Source organism: Halichoeres trimaculatus, unplaced genomic scaffold, assembly GCF_033239565.1.
Source record: "Halichoeres trimaculatus isolate MK-OKI-2021-1 unplaced genomic scaffold, fHalTri1.1 fHalTri1_scaffold_8, whole genome shotgun sequence".
NCBI lineage: Eukaryota > Metazoa > Chordata > Actinopteri > Labriformes > Labridae > Halichoeres > Halichoeres trimaculatus.
Genome location: NW_027437186.1, coordinates 21,904,514 through 21,925,188, shown reverse-complemented (window position 1 = coordinate 21,925,188; position 20,675 = coordinate 21,904,514). Strand labels below are relative to the sequence as shown.

The 20,675-nt window shown below is 39.9% G+C and overlaps 2 protein-coding genes across 2 annotated transcripts in view; both read right to left on the bottom strand.

The window, feature by feature from the left end:
• Positions 1 to 11,421, bottom strand: part of LOC141795419 (equilibrative nucleoside transporter 1-like) — a 36,592-nt gene extending 25,171 nt beyond the window's left edge. Inside the window, exon 1 of the mRNA XM_074676284.1 lies at positions 11,281 to 11,421. The gene's annotated coding sequence lies outside the window, so the exon portion shown is untranslated. The remainder of the gene's footprint in view (positions 1 to 11,280) is intronic.
• A 5,577-nt stretch (positions 11,422 to 16,998) lies between these two features.
• Positions 16,999 to 20,034, bottom strand: LOC141795270 (uncharacterized). The gene is made up of 2 exons (XM_074676087.1): positions 19,752 to 20,034; positions 16,999 to 18,229 (listed from the first exon to the last, which is right to left on the bottom strand). Exons 1-2 carry the CDS (start codon positions 19,930 to 19,932, stop codon positions 17,316 to 17,318), a joined length of 1,095 nt encoding a protein of 364 aa, XP_074532188.1. The 5' UTR covers positions 19,933 to 20,034; the 3' UTR covers positions 16,999 to 17,315.
• Between the last annotated feature and the right edge of the window lie 641 nt (positions 20,035 to 20,675).

Below are 20,675 nucleotides of genomic sequence, written 5' to 3'. Positions count from 1 at the left end.
TGAGGAGGAGGTTTGCGTTCTTTCGGTTCTACTGACCCCAACTTTTCACATGTTAAGTAACCCAGAGTTGTGTGGAGGGTTAAATCCAAACATATTCATGCAAGCAGAGACTCGTTTGGTCTATTAGGGTCAAAACTCTGGCCACACCATTATCTAAAATGTCACATCTGGTGTTTTTCATTATTAACTAAGAGGTGGAGCAGACCTTAGCTTCTGTGATGGAAACCTGCTTTTCAAAATAAGAGAGATCCTGTGGTAGATATACCCACTTTAAAAAAAAGTGCTTCCCTCTAAAAGCTACATAAAAGAAGGGTATATCTCTAAAAAAAACATCTTCTCATTTTCTTTTAAATATGGTGTACAACAGGGGTCATTCTTTAGGGCATTTTTTCTCTTTGAACATGCATTTACATGTGATCTTGTTTATCCTACTGATTTTCAGCTCTTGTAAAATATAACCCTTCGCCACAATGTGTGCCAGCGTCTTGTCACAGTGTCAACCAGCACAAGTGTTAAATTCCTTTGTATAGTCTGTTTTGATGCGATTTGTGTGATCAGGTTATCTGTGGCACTATTACAGGGTTATGACCAACTACAATCAGGTATGTAACACAGCCAAGCATGAATTGATTAATTAATTAATTAATTAATTAAGGTGTCAGTTTATTCCTCTGCTGCAAACCAATTTAAACTCTATATGTCAAAAACAGCCCCAAGTTTTGAGTGCACAGAAATTCATATTGTAATCAATGCAATCACATAACATTACATGTTAAAACCATTTTTCTGTATGAATTAATTTCCTGGTGAAATTCAGATCCACAGATATTGGGTTTCATTCCTTGAAACTTAATTTAAAATCCTCCTATCCGCCCTCATCCTGGTCCATCCCTTTATCTTATCACAGCCCGTCAGCCATCCTGTTCTCTGCTCCTGATAAGGAAAATATCCACACAGAGGTAAATGAGTGCAAGGTCCTATTTTTTGTAAAACATTTTGGAATGCTTCCAAAACAATGATTACTATGGCGCAGTTATGTCCATTCCTCATCCTGTTTGCCCATTTAAAATCCATTACTCAATTGTTCTCTGTTTAATTCTGCGTGAGACGGCTCCGGTTGTATTTTCCAGTTATACTTGTATCGGACCTACTCCTCCTTGTTTGCTTAACTCCTTTGGCCCTGGGGGCCATCTGTAGAAGCCATCAGAGCTACTGAGATATAATCAAGGCAATTGAATGTAGCTAAAGTGTCCTAAAAATGATAGAGAGAAGATGATCGGTGATTACTATAAAATCATTTTAACAATTGACCTCGTGGTTTTAATGAAAGGCCAATACTGTCTGCTCTTTTACAGACTTTATTTGTTTTATTGAATCTCCAAATTCATTCATAAAAGGAGGCACCAAGGTTCTGATCTACCGAAGACTCTTTTAATACCAGTGACACTTACATTTAATAAAGAAAAAAAAGGTTGTCAAAAGCCAGTTATGACAGCAAAAGCTGATATTGACAGTTTTTGTTGGAATTTGCCAGGTGGCCAGAAAGACAACCCCCTTCAACTCTGAGAGCGCACTCACCAGAAGTGTGACATTTGGCATTGTGAAGCCTGCATCTGAAAGCTCATGTTCATACCAGACAAAGTCACACATGAACCAGGAACGTGCCTCTACATTAGTAAGTCAGGGAGTACTGAGTTAGGGATTGGACAACTATGGTGAATCTTCTACGTCAGTGCACAGACATACAGGGCCCCTAATGTTTGGCTTTCAACACTCAAAACAAGTGTTACAAGTGTTCAACATTAAGCTATGCGGTATAAACTGTGACACTTCCCAGGTTAGCTGAATTAGCTTCTAAGAACAATATATTCTATCTATTGTCCACAGTTTAAGAATTTTAAAGCCCAGGTGTTTTCATTTGTTATGACTGATTTTTAAAAGTGTTTGTAATAGAAATGAAAGTGGTAATCATCCCAGATGTTTGTCTGGAGTGTTGGCACATATCCTCATGTTGCGAAGAGCTTTAATCAGCCACAATAAGTGAAAACACCTGTGTAAGTGTGCCTGTGTGTGCAGGCATTTGACTTTGATAATTGCACAATGTCCCTTGGTTTCTTGCAAGCATTGGCGTCTGTCACCCATATGGCCCAGTCTCAGTGTCCACACTCACTGACTTTGAGGCTTAGGACTGTCCCACTGCCATTTCATGCAGTGCATGAGGGATCTTGCGCTGTCTTTTTTGAGCCTTTTAGGTACCCTTTTCCTTAAGTGGGCTTATGTGTAGACATGGCATGAGAAAACTACCCAGAGACCCTAATAATGAGACTCAAATACAGGATTCCCACAAGCATGGCGGGAGTAAAGTATGGCGTATCAAAGAAAGACAGTAGGTAAACAAACAGCACAAATGATGAAATCAACACCTAATATTTAAAAAGATATCAAGTCTGCTTTAAGTACTTATATATAAAAAGCCTTAACCAGCTTAATCCTAAAATCCTTATGTCTGTATGTACACTAAAATAAATAGATCATTTTTTATATCAATGTAATTCTTAATATTACTTCTCATCCGGTCTAGATTAAGACATGGGGTCACATGAAAACCAGGCAGTTTGTCCTTTCAGTGTCTTAGGTTTGGGAAAAGAAAAAACTGTAACATAAAAATTCCTGATTCTAATAAGATGAGCTTCAAGATGTAATTCTGGTTATGTTAGAAGTGGTTAAGTGCTGTCCAAATCCTAGGCCATGCCCACATGTAGCTGGGTACCTGGGAAATCACATATATTTTTGAAGATTTTGGAAAACTCTGCTTTCATGTAGATGCCAGGAAACAAAGTTTGGGGTCTTAAACGTCACAGCTGAATGTCAGGGGCTCATTCTTATTGGCTGGCACAGGTTTAACGTCTGAAAAACACTGCCAAATATGGGTTTGAAATGCCTCGAGCTGCAAGGGTAGATTTACCTGCTAAGTGTGGACGAAAGACAATATGGACGTGCTAAAATCTGCTGTTTCTTGAGTGTCCACTTGAAGTACCGTAAGTCAAATACACACCAAGCCAAAAAGAAGCCATTTTCTTGGCAGAAATTGATCTATTTACAGCCTGGTTAAAAAAAAGTCTACTGTCTGAGTTATTGCTAATTTTACTATCACAGACTGCACACACTGTACAGGGGGTACATTTTTTTCTAACGAGGAAGTTCAGAGGATATTAAGATATTAAGATATTGAGCTCGCCCTATCAGAGGCACACCTCACCTCGCGTGACTAAAGGGTGCACTACAGCTGTACGCAAAGCCTTTGCCACTGCCAATATGGCTGCGATTCCAGATTTGCTTCATTTTCCTTTTCAGAAACAGACGGATGACGTCAGGAAGACTACATCCATGTTTTATACAGTGTATGCCCAGGTCTCATGGCTCAGGGTCTAACAGGGGCATTAAGATCCAGCTCAATTGTTTGTTTCCATTCTGAGCAAGGTGAAATAGTAAAGCATCATTCACAAGAAAAAGGAAATTTAACTGCATTTCTGACACAGCTTTGAGCTTCTCTGCATTGTGCATTGTCCCACACAAGTTGATGAGGGAGAAGCCTCAGTTTACACAAGGTTACCTGACACTTGTTGGTATTTAAAGAAAGGCAGTAAAACAATTGTAAGCATTAGCCTGACAATAGGCAACAGGATGCCTCTTAGAGGTGTTTTCCTAAGTCAGATAATTGCTGTTCTGTTTACACAACAATTTGAGAAAAGGTTCATCTGTTCAGGTTAAGTCCTAGTCCTGTGGCAAACCACTTGGCATCTAAATTGTTAATTAATAACTTTAGAATACAAAGTGAAGCGAATTACTTGTATTGCTCACTTTGAATAGTGAGTTCACACAGCTTCAAATGAATTAGCCCCTTGCTGTCTTTCTTGGTCGCTGGACTAATCTCTAGTACTGGACTCAGGAAGATTTGCCAGGAAAAAGCAAAGGAAATGCCAATTTGCTACACACTGCCTCCTGTTAACGCTAGCAGTGTGCGACAATTGCTAACACAACAAGCTACCTGTACCTTCACAATAGTGACTTCACAGATAACGGAGTTCGCTGTTTTGTCAGGCAGCTCTGCCCAAAGTTGATTGACATCAGTGGAGACTGCTTTCAACATTGGCAGGTTATTCAATTAGTGAGAGGACCTTTGTTTGTTTTTGTGAGATAACAAAGATTGCTAACACAGACAAACGGAAATTCAAACTTATGGGCTTATCCCAATAGAAAAATGCCAGTTTGCTTCTTTTTCCACAGTATGCTAACCTTAAAAAGTAAAGCTAAATTCTTAGTTACATTTACTTAACTTGTGTGCTCGTTTACTTTTTAAGCAGGAAGAATATGATAACTATGGCTGTGTTGTTTGTGAATGGTAAACTGTGTTACATTTCACATTTACCCATTCACAACACATTCACACACTGATGGTAGAAGCCACTCTGTGCAGCGCAATACTAACTAATCAAATTCACACATCAATGGCACAAGCCTCAGGAAGTTAGCCTCAGTCCGGCATGTCAACAGCAGGGATCTGAGATAGAACTCTTGACCCTCTAATCGATAGATGACTGCCTATCCCTGAGCCACAGCCACCATTTGTCAACAGTACAGGATGTGGGTAACAGTACTGAGTTGATTACTATAACTATTACAATGATGATCAACTTTGCCACTGTGTTAGATGATAGCAACAGTGTGTTAACTGCATTCTACTCAATGGCCACAGGCGTCATTGATTAACTGTTTTCTAAAATGTCACATGGTGCTCTTAATATGCAAAAACTTGGGTAACCAAAGCCCAACATTTGATCTTCAACACATAAATTATCTGATTTTTTTTTTTTTTTTTAAGAGATGGCAGTTGTAAAGGAGAAAGCGTGTGTTTTATTTCATAAAGAAATAAAAACAGTCAGTTACTCTGAATGTTAGCTCTGCTTGTTGAAGATGTTTTATACATATTATAGAATGAATTGCAAAGAATATCAAACATGTTTCTATAAAAACAAGTTACAGAGACATGAAGACCCTGGTGCTTTAAAATATAATTTAGACTCAAGAAAGGTGTAAATGCCACCATTGGTTGTGTCCTTAATCACTCACCCATTCCCTACTCACTACTCACTATATAGTGAGTTAGATGTAGTGGACCAAAGTGTCCTGTACATTTCGGACACTACTCACTCACTCGCCAGCCGCTAACAGTGAAGTAATCACTTTCGCGTTGCTCATGGATGGCTGGGGATTTACAGTTTTAATTTTTCTCAAACACTGCAAAACGTTTTTATTTCAGTGATAAATAATATTATACTTGGTGTATTTCCCGCAACAGCCAAATATAAAAGAAACATTTATTGCACTTAATTTTTAAAATAAACCATATATTTGCACAGCAACTTGTGCTGTGTTTGAGAATTTCAAGGTCCAGTGAATGCATCACCTGCAATTGACACTTCACAGGCTAACATTTGAGTTGTTTGTTTCTCCGCTCCAAGTTGTGAGACGTGCTCGTCCGAAAGTTAAACAGAGAGATAAGTGTTATTCTCTGACAGTTTTTAATGTTGTTTCATGTTATCAGTAATCATTAATCATGTAATTAGCCATTCTTTCTAATTGAATTGCATGATGGTATATATTGCTCATATAGTGAGCATCGCTAATGAACTACTTTTCAAAATGCATTGTGGGATACATTGAGTGGACTATATAGTGAATGACCATGCTCACTTAGATTTTGGACAGCACTACAAAATGGGGTGTTCACTATATAGTGCACTATATAGTGAACGGGGAGTGATTTCGGACACAGCCATAGTTTCACTTCTGTTTGTCACATGTACTCAAGACTGAAGCTTCTGTTTTGGCTGAGCTGACTAAACAGTGCTGAGGTTTTTGGTCACCTTGAAAAGTAAAACAGTCCAGCCCTGTGAAAGTGATGTCAGAATCATAAAACCACAAACCTCCAGAGGGTTAGGCGATTGTGAACTTGAGTGGGTGTTTTCTTTCAAAAAAATAAATAAATAAGGCCCCATATTTATTCTTACACCTCAAATATGATTTCCTCTCTGGAATATACAGCAGCTAAGCCTGTGGGCACTGTGACTAACAAAGGATGCAACATTATACTTCCTGCAGGAATATCTCAGCTGTACAGAGCTAAATCAGAACAGAAGATAAAAATCATTCCTGAAAATTGCGGTTTTGTCATCCTGGTGGAGCTTTTGTTACAAATGTTCTTCATGAGTACAGGAAACTAGAATGTTGTCTCATTATAGATCAGTGCATTTCAAGGAAAAAAAAGACAGCTTTTTCCAATGTCTGCTGTCTGTAGTTTACCTTGAGAAAAGACAATCTTTATCCCTGTATTTCCAGGTGATGGAATCAATCTTTTATAGGCATCCTAAACACACCGAATCAACAACCATTCTTTTAGACATATGCTGAACTTAGAATCTGCAAATAAGTCTGTCCTCCTTTTTGACCTATATGAACATGTTACTCTCAGATTTAAACAAAATCCAGATTAAAAAAAATCTTAATGGGCTTATTTAGGATTTGCTTGTGGTATGCTGCTTTTACTGACCCAACACCAATTAGAGATTTCAGTCATTTAAAAGTCCTCTGAGGAGAATATGTAAATTCCTTTCAACAAGACCAGGGTTAATCTAAATAAAGTCTAACGGACACACGAGGGGGAAAACTAGGAAACCAGGCGTTTGTGCTGTGTGATTCTACAACTTATTTTTCATTTTCACAATTCAGGCTCTCACTGGCCAAATAACTAGGTCTCTTTTATTAGGTTTTAAATTAAACATTAGGATAAGTTCATGAAAACACTCTGTATGCGGGCACGACTCAGACTCAGAATTACTCGCTTCTTCACGCCACAATGTCTAAATATTGGCATCAGGCCTAAAAAAGAAAAAGAAAGAGGAATTTGCTGAAATGTCAGATAAACTTCTTACTCAAAACACTGTCTCAGTCTGAATGTATCAAGGCCAATTGTAATAACTCAAAACCTGGATATTCTTGTGGAGGTTAAACAGATGCACAGTTACACAGCTCTGAACCTTCTGCAAAACACAGGTTGACATGATTAAGAGACCTCTCCATTATCTGTTCACTTGCCTTCTCTGAATCTGTGGTTCACCTACTAATTCCAGACTCTTCATTTTAACACTATGCAATCAGGCCACCCTTAGCTTCAAGTTATACTAAGAGCTCTTTTATGTTTCCTGACTGGGCAGTTTACTTTGTAAGCACACATGAAGCCAATGACAAAACGAACAATGTTCCAATGTTAGTGGAAGGGTTGAAATGGCAAACACATGTCTGAGACTGTTCCTAGGCGTTCCCTAAACCAACATTAGGAACTTATGTAATGTCATCCCCCGATGAAAAAATGTCTGTGTGTTTCAGCCTTCCTGCAGAAACATTGTGGCTACATTCTTTTATTGTGAAATAAAGCATATTAATCCAACCAGTCTTATGAATACAGGTCAGTGTGAAAATGTGTTGATAAAAGCCAGACTGACCCCAAATTCCCTCCTTTGAACAAAACAAGCTTGAGTGTGTGTATGTGATGTTGAAGGTGTAAAAACAAACCAAAGCTTATTTACTTACAGAAAGTTAATGAGACCACATTCCACTATGTCTAAACTGAACTGACCTGCATAAAGACCTATTTTCAGGACAAATATGCTAAAGGTGCATACATTGGGGTTTTTTAAGCTCAGTTTCAGGCCTCTTCGTTCAACCTCTTTTTTTACGCTCCCCCAGCTCCAAAAATGATAAATTTATGGACCCTCCACTGACAAAGACTTCTAACTTCTTTAGGAGTGGCCAAGTGTGGTGAACATCAGGAGCTAACCCCAGACCTGGGAGGGTTGTCTCCACCAATCACATCTACTTTAACTTCAATAATAAAAGAATCCAAAAATGTTAGTTTCTTGTGTCAAGTTTGAACTTGGAATGGCAACTCAACAGACTCCCAGGGCTCTAATTTCATGGCGCAGTGCAGGGGGCGCAAGCCTGGCGCAGCCTGCGCAGTGCTAATTACGTGTGGCGCACCACCGTGCGCTGCCAATTTGCCAATTTGGTAGACTGTCTGCGCAGAGATGGGTGTGACTGCGCGCCAGGGGGAGTTGACGGCGCACCAGGGGGAGGTGTCAGCAGATTCATGTTGGCGCAGTGACAAATTTGTGCCAAAAAAGCGCCTGCGCCTGGTCTACAAAATTAGAGCCCCCAAGGTTTAAACTGCTGAACTTGATTCTTTGAGGGCTGAAAAAGACAAAATATGTCCAAAATCATCTTTGAAAGATCCAACTACGGAAAATGTAAATAAGCTATATGCAGCCTGTTGAAACACACAGCTCGATTTCTACTTAAGTGCTGCACCTGCCATGTGAAATAACCAATCATGGTTTAGGATTTAATGGTAGTCACCCTTGTGGATTTAGTGCATGATCTTCATGAAGTATCGCGTTAAAGTGATTTTGACGTGTTTTTACTGTAGAAACTGGCAACGTTTACAGTAGGGATGCACATATACTGATCCTTGTATCAGGTATAGATGTATCATTGCCTCTCATAGTTGGATTGGTATCGGTGGGAAAGGGCCGATCCATGGTGCCTTTTATTTTTTAACCAGCGCTCTTGGCTACTTGGTTTGAAATGTTACCTCTGATGCACTTTCTTTGTTTTTTTTTGCTGCATTACCAGTCTACAGGGAATAAAATTCAATAGAGTTTCTGTATGCCCTGATGCTTTGTTTTTATCAATCTGCTGGTAAATGTTTTAATATTTTACAGTTAAAATGAATATTAACTTCAGTCTTTTTTTTTTTTTACCCAAAACATTACCAGTCTTATCCCACAATAGGGCATGCAGGTTATCATTTAACACTGGTATTGATATCCAAAGCCCAGATATCGGTATCGGAACCAGAAAAGTTGGATCAGTAAATCCCGAGTTTACAAACTTGGTCTCAGTGGCTCAGTCTGCAATTCATAAAGACTGCACCAGGGGGTGAATACGTGTTTTATGACACATTCATTCTGATGATATTGAGGCTAAAATTGCATTGCAATTGCTATAATTGCAAAATTACACACAATTTGGCGGTGTGGTTGAGTTCACAGACTGATGTATTGTAGCTGTTTTTTTGTTTTGTTTTTAGCATTTGGGAGCTACTACTAAAACCCATCATTAGTTTAAGTTCATGATTTTGTTGACACATTCAAGTCTGGACCACAATGGCCTGAAATAGCTGTTAACATAGGGCTAAAATCTGGAAATATTTGCCTGTTGCAGCCACTTATCCTATCTTTGGTTGTGAATAGGACATATCGAAGTTTTTGGCTCTGATTAAAACTATAAAACACCTGAAGACTTCCTTTTGATATATTTAAAGAAAAAACAATCAGCAGCAGCTCTGCTTCCCTTGCCTCCTGTAGCTCTTGCTTTACCCTCACAGTAAATCTCCCTGACTCATCATGACCTTGTGTGACGTTGGGCATGTGGCTGTACACACCATGACTGTTTTGATGATCCATTACTGGTCACCTAGTTTTACCCATCTGCGTCACATAACCCCACGACATACTTATGTGCTGTTACCCCTGTAGGTCCTCCTATTTATAGACGTAGAGTTGTCCTGGGACAGACGGTCCTGGTCTGTTCAGAGATCAGGTGACTGAGAGAGCTGGATAAAGGAACAGTACAATTAGTTAAATATCAAAGCAGTGCTAAAAAGGCTAATTGAAAGACCAGCAGCAGACAAACTGTCCTACTTCAAGGCACTTTGAAAGGGACGACTGTAGGGGTGCACTGATCACAACTTTCTGGCCAATCACCAATCGCCAATCTTTAAAAACCCTGACCTGCCGATACCAATTTTTATTTTTTATAACTGACAGCATATACCTTCAATGTTACAATCTTGTTTTATTGAAAATCATTGAGTAATACCTGTGAAACAATAAAATCTGACTAAGTTAAACAGCCAAAGTATCCTGAGTTTTAGGTCTCAGAGCAAAAAGCAACAAAGGCTGACTGTCAGACCTTCCTGAAGATATAAGATCAGTTTCATATGTAGGATAGGCCGATCACCCATCCCCTAAAATTAATGAAATTGGCACCGATTGATCAGTACATGTCTAGACAACTATGATAGAAAGCCTCAAGACAACAGTGAAGGTACGGAGACTAAGAGACACAGGGAAGAAAAGGACATTTTTGTCCTTTGCACATAACAGCTAACATAAAATCATTAACTAGCAATTAAATGTGTTACTCATTAATTTCCAATGACTTGGTTAGTGATCACTGACCATTGCTTCAGTGCTGACAGCAACAGCACTTCCACCTGACTTAAGCATTTTGAACTTACTCCTCTGTATGGGCCCAACATGGCACACCACAGGTGAAAACTGACATCAACAGACCAACTTATCACTGTGAGAATAGCAGCTTTCCCAAAACCACAGGACTGCTGACAAAAGCAAACAGCTTCAGAAGTTATCCAACACACTCCAACAACATGGAGCTACAACTCAAGCAGAGCAAAAAGAGAAGGAAATAGGCTTGCTGTGAGACAACTGAGGATACCAAGAGTTTATACATGTCACAGTAGTGATTTTAGCTCAGTGGGTTTTATATTTGGGGCTCTTTCATGTCGTCCCCTGTTGTGTGAGAGTGTGTGAACGTGTGTGTAAGAAGGCACTGTATTCTCACACTGTCTCCGGCTGTTATACCTTAACTCAGACTGTGTACAAGTCCCAACCTCTGGCTTAAATCAACACCGAGACCAAAGCGAGGTCAGCTTTCAACTTCCTCCGCAGCTATCACAACATGCATGCTGGACATCTCTCAGGTCTTGAGATAAACTGGTAAAGCATATGCATGCTGACTGACTGATATCCCGTACCAAGAAAAGCTCTGTCACACGTCACCTGGCGCACTTCCAGCAATGTGGTGCGCCCTGTCACGTCCAGGCAGCGCACTGCGACTTTTAGTGACCATCTGACCTTGTCACTGTTCTTGCTGGAGACGCACCTGCTCTCTACAACGGAGTGCAAACGGAACATCTGCAACCACCGTGTTGTCAAGCAGAGAAAAGCAACGTGCATTTCGTGTGGGCATCCCATGCCACCACCCCCGCCTCCCCCTGGAGGTATTTTTGGCAGGCTGTGTCAGCAGTCTGAACACCGTGCGTTACTTTCTATCACCGATGTAAGAGAAACACTGACTTACCCTCACACAACCGGCCTGCGATGCGCTCACATGTGAGCTGCACGTCGGTTCATGGACAACAACGTTCAAACGTTCATGCATTCATTCTCCTGTTTGCCCCTCGTCTCACACAGCAGCGAAACTCAACTCAGCGCTGCGCATTCACGCAGCTGGCAGTGAGAGACGGGCTGTGGAGGGAGGGAGGGGGGGGTCGACTGGTCCAGATTCCGATAAAAGCAGTCAGAGCAGCATTTGTTCTGGATTTATTATATAACAAAAAAATAAATCTTTAGATTATAATGATTTTAGGGCAAATGCTGAAAATAGATTTGGCACACAGATGTATTCTTTTTTTTTCTCAATGTTGATCAGATATGGCAGAGTGGAAGAAGTGAAAGGGGCGCAACTTTAGCACAGGTCACTATGCAGCAGGCTGTGGGCACCACTGTATCTGGAACATCTGTAAACCCTTACCCCTCTCTCAATTTTTGATCACTTAGAAGAAAAATGAGGCAAGCTGCTGCAACCTAGATGTGCATTTGTTTGTTTTATCAGATACAGATCTGACTCACAGATTTCTGTTCCTTTTGGAGTTTTGATCCAATAAGAGTTTGGATATTCACAGCACACAGGTCATAAAAGAAGCTGTCACTTAGAAAGAAGACTATCCTGAAAGGTCTGTGGTTTAAGTTGGTTTATGTTTGAGGACTAAACTGTGTGTTTGTTTCAGTATCAGAAATAACATCATGATTTTCTTCCCCCATGAGGTATCAAATATGTTTAACAAGGCCTGACATTTTCAAGATTCACATTTTAAAAATATACTCTGTTGTTTTGCAGATTTTCTCACTAATTTTGTCAAAACTACTTGTTTATTTGTTTATTCTAAAATATTATTGTTATTATTATTATTATTATTATTATTATTATTATTATTATTATTATCATATAACCTATGGAGACTGGGCTTTTATTAAGTTGTTAAGATTTTTCATCTATGAGCTAAATAACTGTATTTATTTTTGGGGGGGAACATCAAACTTCCTTGCAGAGTGCACAATGTAATATTGAGACCTGAAATCTCAGACTGCTGGTGGATGATTGGATTTACTGTAATCATCTGAAGATAATCCAGTGATCATGGTTATGAGTTCAGAATTGAGCTGTGCAAGCTCATTATTTTTGTAGAACAATAACATTTAATTATTATGGGCATGCAACTAGTTCTTTATGAGAAGTGTGGAATTTGAATAAATTAATACATAAATGACGCAGAATTATTATTATTATTATTATTATTTTTCGGTGCATGAGGACATGGTTGTGTTGGAAACGACAACATCTGCAGCATCATTCCTCTCTGAGCTCCTCAGGGTCCATGTTGATTTATTTCCACTAGGGGTAAGCAATAGCAAGAAAGCAATCAAGCAAATGCATCTTCTGGTCTTCTTCCAGACAGAAAATGAACTGTTTTTGGATGGACATTGACCACAGGAATGAGATAAGATGGACTGAAAAAGAAGTATTTGAGTTATTTGATTTTTTCTCCGCCAACACATGTTTAGGATGCTCCTGTTTTTGCACTCCTTCTCCTCCTACATGAAACAGGCGTGTGTAGAATAAAAAAAACAACTTTTTGGTGCGTGTGTATGCTCCTGTCCAACAGATGTTTGTCATCCTCCTCTGCATCAAAACTCAAAAGGATGAGCCTGTCAGTCCTCCTCCGTTCATCTCCTTTGCACCAGAAACTCCCGTTGGCCCCACTCCATCCACACTTGGGTGTAGATTTTGGCCCTCTCATCCAAACACTGGTGCTGTGTGGAGACTTCTCCTGGTGGAGTAACTCAATGACCCAGTTATGCAACTGAGGGCCGGCTGAATTCCTGATAATTGTGACGGGCCAAGGGAATTTTTGTGGGTGCAAAATGTCACTTTTCAGACACCTCCCACCACACACACACGCACACACACACACACACACACACACACACACACACACACACACACACACACACACACACACACACACACACACACACACACCGTACACACACACACACACACACTCACACACACACAGAAAATGTCAATGTAACCTCTATAACTGTCCACAGTGAAAGTCTATGCAGGGCCTGACCCACATGGAGGAAATCCTCTAGTTCCCATGAGTTCGTTTCACATAATTTCACTTCACAGGAGATTAACCTCCTTCCCTCTTTTCTTTTTTTCAAAAGAAAAGTATGGAGAAATGTTCTCAAGTAGCTGTTGTCTAGGTCAAACAGCATGGAGTTCAAGCGAAAGAACATACAGTACAATAGGCTAACAGTTACCTAAGTCCATAATATGCCCGAGATTCAGATCATCTGATTGGAGCGACTGAACCCTCTTAAGGCCATACGTGAGCCGACATATAGGAAACCATTCCCAAGAATTTAGAAGTGTCTGCTGGAGATTCTGGGTGTAGAAGTCGGGTAGAGGGGGCTTACATAACCAGATTAAGTAGTTGGTTTAAGGCTTGAGGGTCACTGAGGCCTGATCAGCTCTTTAGCTCCACAATCTAAAACCTGAATCGCCCAAAGCAGCTCCCCAAACACAGAGATTCCTGACTGAGCTCCTGTTCTGTGTGAGGTTTTCAGGCCACCTGGGAGCAATCCAAGTAGAGCTTTATGGTCCTGTGATAAGACCAAAAAGTCATGGATGAATGGCTCAGGACCCAGGGGTTGTGTGAATACAATTTTGCAGCAGCTTCTCAATCATTCAGTGTATGAGAAATTATTTTCAGTTCATCTGAGGTACTGAGCCCATTTTGACCTCTAGTTAAAGTTTAAAATCTAGCAGGGGCTGTTGACACGACAACAGTTTTAGGATGAAGTGCTTAAGTTTTGTTGCGTTTCGGCCTCTCATTACAGGGAAACAGCATTCTAGCCAACATTAAGCGTAAATTTTTGTGAACACCCTTCGGAGTGTAGATCTGCCAAAACCTCCATGTAAACGCAGATTTCTTTTTCTCTTTGTTTTATCATTTTGGGGAGAAACATTGTCAGGTAACAAGGCCTATCTCTGTCCTTGAACTTTGAGTGTGCTCAGGTTATGAAGACTGTGCAAAAAGTTGTGATAACAAAGATGCACTTGATCAAAAACTGAGGAATATATTTTAACTCCTGTCAAAAAAAATCTGATAGTTATTTAAACCCAGTTTGTTTGTTTTGTTTTTGAGGAGTCATGCTGACTTGTAGTGAATCTAACAGCTCCTGTAGTGCCATCTACTGGTTAATGATGTACAAGCAAGGAAAAGGTAGATCTAATGCGCCCTGTGGGAACTCATTAAAGGCCAACACTCAATACACAAATTAAGTTGTCTCGAAAGACATTTTGTAACACATGACAAATCTCTACATCCGTCAAGACTTATAAATGTCACCTTATAAATGTCAGAGTGTTCTACACACTGTTTTGGGTTTTCTTTATCTATTCTTTCTCTTTTGATTATTAAGACAACAGGAGTGAGGGGTGACATGCAGGAAGGGGTCAGACTTAGAGGTTAAATTGGTGCACCATTTTTTCCTTATGTGTGTTAATTAATGTTATCATTAAGCCTCAACACCCATTATTACAGAATTTACACACCAACATTACCAGTTATGTTTCCAAATTTGTTAACCGTCTGAGATTCCCTACACTTTATTGTACATGTTGTCAATGAGGATGACATATCTATATGTCGAAAACAAAGTGTTACCTTCAAAACTTTGTTTTAGAAAAAAAAAAAATCTCTATCCTTAATAAAAACTATTTCATCTTCAGATTTACATTTTAGCAAACATAAAAATCCCAGAGTTTGAACCTTACATTCCAGTAAGGTTGTTTCAACCCTTAAGACTTCTGAAGATTATCTGAGAGATATTAGTTCATAACTGGGGTCAGGCTGACAAGAATGATAGAATGTTACATGAATGTTTTGCATAGTTTTCAGGGCAACTTCAGGGAAACTGTCAAGTCCGTGAATGTTTCTATCATGGAGTTAATGGTGCATAAAGACTAAAATTATTTTCCTGGTAGCAAGTCTATGTCAGCACTTACATTGTATGTAATCTAACCACCAAAATAAATTTCTGCATACTGATGTGACTGTTTTCATGCCTTTCAGATAAAGTGAATGTGGATATCAGCAAAACAAACAGAAAACATTCAAAGTCTGGTACAAAAAGTCAGTTTTTAGGTTAACAGCAGAGTTAGAAGTCAGTGAAGTGGCACGGTGCTGGTTGATGTTTCACATCAGAGCACAGCTGGAAAGCATAGAAGAACATGTGTGATACTTAACAATGTGGGTCAGGTATTTTTAGGGTCCTCGGCCTGAGCCAGGGCACCTTCTAGCAGGGCTAGAAGGTGCCCTCGGCCGAAGGCCGAGGGCACTATTGTTCCTGCTGCGTTTCTTTTTTCTTATTATTATTCCACCCGCCCCGAGAACGCAAATTACACCCCCTAAACATGCTCGAAAACTCACCAAAATTGGCACGCACATCAGGATCGCGTGAAATTGCGATTTGATACCAAACATGACCCCCGACATCCCATAATAATCTCCATAGAGCCAAAAAACCCAAAAAACACACTTCAACGGCCCTAGCTCAGGCCAGGAATGTTGCAGAGAGATGAAACCAACACCAAAACGTTCAGCTCATCGAGACGCACAAAAAATATAGGAGGTATTTTCGCGTAGCTCCAACAGGAAACCGGCAATTTGCCCGCCAAAATAAGAGTTTTCAGAATATTTACCCTTTCTAAAAACATTAACTTGTCAATATCCAAAAATGGTACTGGCATGAAAATTGGCTCACATGACAGACCAGACCCTGTTCTACAAAAGTTGTGAAGGAAGTTGTTATTTCGGGCCCGGTTTTCGAATGGCGAGCCCTCAAAGTCGCCGCCCGCACAATGTTAACAGATGGGAGAAGAGCTTCTCTGAAGCAGTTGGGCCTCTAGACAAAAAAGTAAAAGTCGCACAGCTTTAAAAATGACATGGTTGGATTCCTCACAAAATGTTCTTCAAGAAAATCATATTTTTACACAGATTAGGTCAACATTCTGGCTTACAGGATGAGAAGTTTGTCCCTTCGGAATTTGATCCTCCTGCACTTCTGTGATGATGTCACACACTGATTAGGAGTTCCACACAGCTGGTCACATGACTCAGCAGAGGCAACAATGACTCTCTCCTCCATTAAAGTGCTTATTAGACCCCCTGAACATGCTCAAAAACTCACCAAAATCAGCACACACATTTCAAGCATCAAACTCTTCAATATAATACCAAACATCCCATAATATTCCCTCTGTCCACATCTACACAGTCAAACAGCCATAGCAGCCAGTAGGAATGTCCTAGAGAGATCAAACCAACATCAAAATGTTCATCTCATTAAGACGAACAAATTATTTGCTGACACCCTGACCTTTCCCAGACAGAAAGTTGGCTATTTCTCTTCAGCATAGCAGAGGATACGTTGCCATGGTATCAACTGACTCCCTGACATCCCATAATATTCTCTCAGAGCCATTAGGCTCACTTCCACCTATGCACAGCAAAATAGCCCTAACTGGGGCTAGGAATGTCGTAGAGAGATGAAACCACCACCAAAATGCTCGTCTTATTCTGTTGGACACAGTGGGGCCAACAGCATGATAGTAGGGCAAAACCGGCATGAGCCCCGAGGACCCGTCTAACGCTGCTTGCAGCTTTAATTATGAACTGTTCTTGCTATTGTGCAGCTCTGTCTCCTCCCCTCACAAAGATGCTGCCTTTTAGTGGTTCAGACACAGGGCGATTTTGAACCCCATCAAAATACATCCAGTGGACCCAACTTCTACCTGAGTTTGTTTCAATTTCAGTCAAAATAAGTGAGTAAAGTTAAGTATGACAAGTTAACTTCAAAACCTAGGTTAAAAAAGGAATGATTCACTCTTTCTGCCGACAGACATTGTGTCTTTGAGTGATAAACACTGTTTTATTTTAGTTACAGTTTAGACAAATAAAGATCAGTTTGAATGAAAAAAAGTCACATTTTCTGATGATGAGTCCCTAAGTGGGTTTTCAGGTGTACACTCTGTAGAAACCCTCTCCCACAGACATCACACTTGTGCGGTCTCTCTCCTGTGTGACTTCTCATGTGCTTCCTCAGATGTCCGCTGTGGGTGAAACTTTTACAGCACAATGAGCAACAGAAAGGCTTTTCTCCTGTGTGAATCCTCATGTGTATCTTTAAGTCTCCTTTGCGGCTGCACTTCTTCCCACAAACAGGACAGCGATGCAGTTTCAGCCCCCCATGGCTGGTCATGTGCTCTGTGAGGGCAGTCACACTGCTGCAGCTCTTACCACACACATGACATTCTAAGCCTTTGTGAGATTTGAAGTGAACAGTGAGGCTTTCAGCGGACTCGAAGGTTTCTCCACACAAGGCACAGGAGACATCAGTCCCATTTGAATTCGTGGCACAAGCATGACTTACCAAGTCATAATAGGAGGTGAACGATTTATCACACAAACGGCAGCTGCTATTATTTGCAGCTGAAGTTTGTGTCGAACATAGACCTGCTGAAAAGGAACTCTGACTTATTTGGTTTGATGTTATACTTTCATTCAGGGTCAGAGCTTGGTAAGAGGGGAGAGGTGGCACAAAGTGGACAGATTTAGCTCCCTGAGGCTCCTGAAACTGCTTTCCTTCATTGTTTTGAGTCTGAGGCTGCAAAGGCAGCTTTGTGTCATCATCATCTTCATTTGTCTCCCAGTTAGCTGAATAAGGTAAGCACGGCTGATTTTCTTCCTGTTGCTGATCAGCCCAAAGTTCAGTGTCTTCCTCTTTAATGTGTGGTGGCTCTGAGTCGTTCTGGCACATGCTGAGGCTCGGCTCTTGCTCCAAGTGTTGCTGTTGAGGTGAAGTTTCCTCTTTACAGAAATTCAACTGAGAGGGTTCTGAAAAAAGGGATGAAGCAGTTAAAACTTTATGCAAAATAATGATCTCAGTGTTACACAGGTGCCCACCAAAAGTCAATCAATCCTTGCCCTTATTCAAAAAACAAACGTACCAGGGCCCAAGTCATCTTTCCATATTGTCTGAAATCACCTTGACTACGCTCCCTCTGAAACACTTCCCTTCAGCAGGATATGATGCAAAGTGAACCTAAAATGTTCCAGGTTTGACCTTTGACTAGGGCTGGACAATTAATCGGATTTTAATCGTGATTTCAATTTTGCCATCTGACAATCAAAAAAACAATATAATCGAAGAAAAACAATAAATATGCCACACAGTGTAGATGTATGCAAGTTCCTGTGCTTCTTAGCTCTTCTTTGTTCCATGTGCTGAGTGTCACACACACATAAGTCACACACAGCGAGTGTGTGACCTGTGTGTATCAATAATACTGTATGTGCCACTTGCTGGTTCTTTAAAGTTGTGTTTAAATCAGTACTGAAGTTTTTGAATAAATGAATAATTGTGTATATTAATTGTGATTTCAATATCACTTAAAATAATTGGGATTCTTATTTTTACCATAATCGCCCAGCCCTACCTTTGACCTCAACAGAGTTGAAAGGGTCAAAAACAGGATTGATTTGAGCAATTTTTAGGTGATCCACATACGAAAATATATATAAAAGATTTACTACAACTGTAATTTTCAGTCCTAGATACATCAAGAAGTCAATATACATTTATTTTACCCTAACAACAAACTTTGAGAACAAAAGCAAATGGAGGTATTATTGTCTATGCTGTAAAATCTATATGGGCTCCAACTAATCAGTGCTCATCAATAATGTCAAATAATTTAATGCCCACATAATTTGGAATTGTGTTTATGTTCCCGAAGCTCTATATTGCCATAATCCTAGTTTGACACACACACACACACACACACACACACACACACACACACACACACACACACACACACACACACACACACACTTTTCTGTTAGAAGTAAAAATGTCGTTTAACTTAGAAATGTGAAACATTGGGCTGTGGGAACAAAGGGATAACCACCACAACTTTGCAAAGCTGAAGATGGACGCAATACCTATCATTATTTGTCTAAATCTGCCTACAGTTGTACTAATAAAAGTAATTACACTCTGAATTATCCAAATACATAAAGCATTTAAGTTTTATTGTTAACTTCCCAGTCGACTAAATAACACTTAACGTTAGCTTCGTTAACTCTGTGATATTACTTTGCATCTGGTGACTTGTAATACATTCTATTACTTACAAAAATACTTTAATGCAAATTGGTCGAAAATTAAAAATAAATAAAAGGGTTTAACATGTTGGCAAGCAAGAACGGGCAGTGATTGCTGGTCCATGAACACTGGTCATTTTACAGAGAAAGGAACATACCCACAATATGCTGTACTTAGTGAAAAGCTAGCCTTTCTGTTTGAGTCTAGTCTGATATCTAAAGGTATAAAGTAAAAAATTACTTCTCAAACCTTGGTTTTGATTTGGCACAAACTCATGCAGCAGACCTCTGAGACGTTCAATCTCCTGTTTGGAGCTGGAGGCTTCTTCTTCATATTTTGCGATCGTTCCTTCAAAAACCTGAAATATCTCCTCGGCAGCAGCTTTTAGGCGCTCGTTTAAGAGAGTCCTAATAAGTGTCATTGAAGCCATTTTCACAAAGCTGTTCCGTTAGAGTAAAATCAACGAGAGCAGGATGAATGCATGAAGCTCAGATGCTACGGAAGTAGGAATCAACAAACCAGATAACTTAAGTTTACGCGCATGTCAGATAACTGCTGCCCCCTACAGGACAACGCCGGAAATGGTCGACACCTTTGACAGTGATTCAAGAGCCAATAAAATAACATATTCCAGGTTAAGTTACTGTATTTGAGTATTTCCACTCAATACGTGCATTTGTGTCCGTTTTGAAGGCGCTACACTGGATTGACAGCATTTGATTGTTTTCACACTGGAACTTCCCTAAACTTAACTGAAAAAAAAAACCCCAAATAAATAAATTTTGTGACTGGAATATAAAGTTTAAAAATATGTACTAGGTTTGGGTTGAAAATATTCTGCTACTTCTTATTCTAAATAAACTTTATGAATAAAACAGCATATGATATGTCAATCCAGAATTAAGGGCACTGTCGAATACATGCAGCAGGTAAACGAATTAAAAATATACATCAGCCACAATGAAACACTCGAAACAATAAAATCCCTCTGTAAGATATGGGTTAGTTTGCCATGAGCTCAGGCTCCCAGGTGCAGGCTACCAGGCATGGAGCTATTATTGTAGTACTGTGCCTCAGCTGTATGGAGCTGTCATTGCTGCAAAATTTACACCAACGCAAAAAGCCTCAGCTGTTGCCAATGATTTGTGTTTATTTTCACACTTATATTGTTGA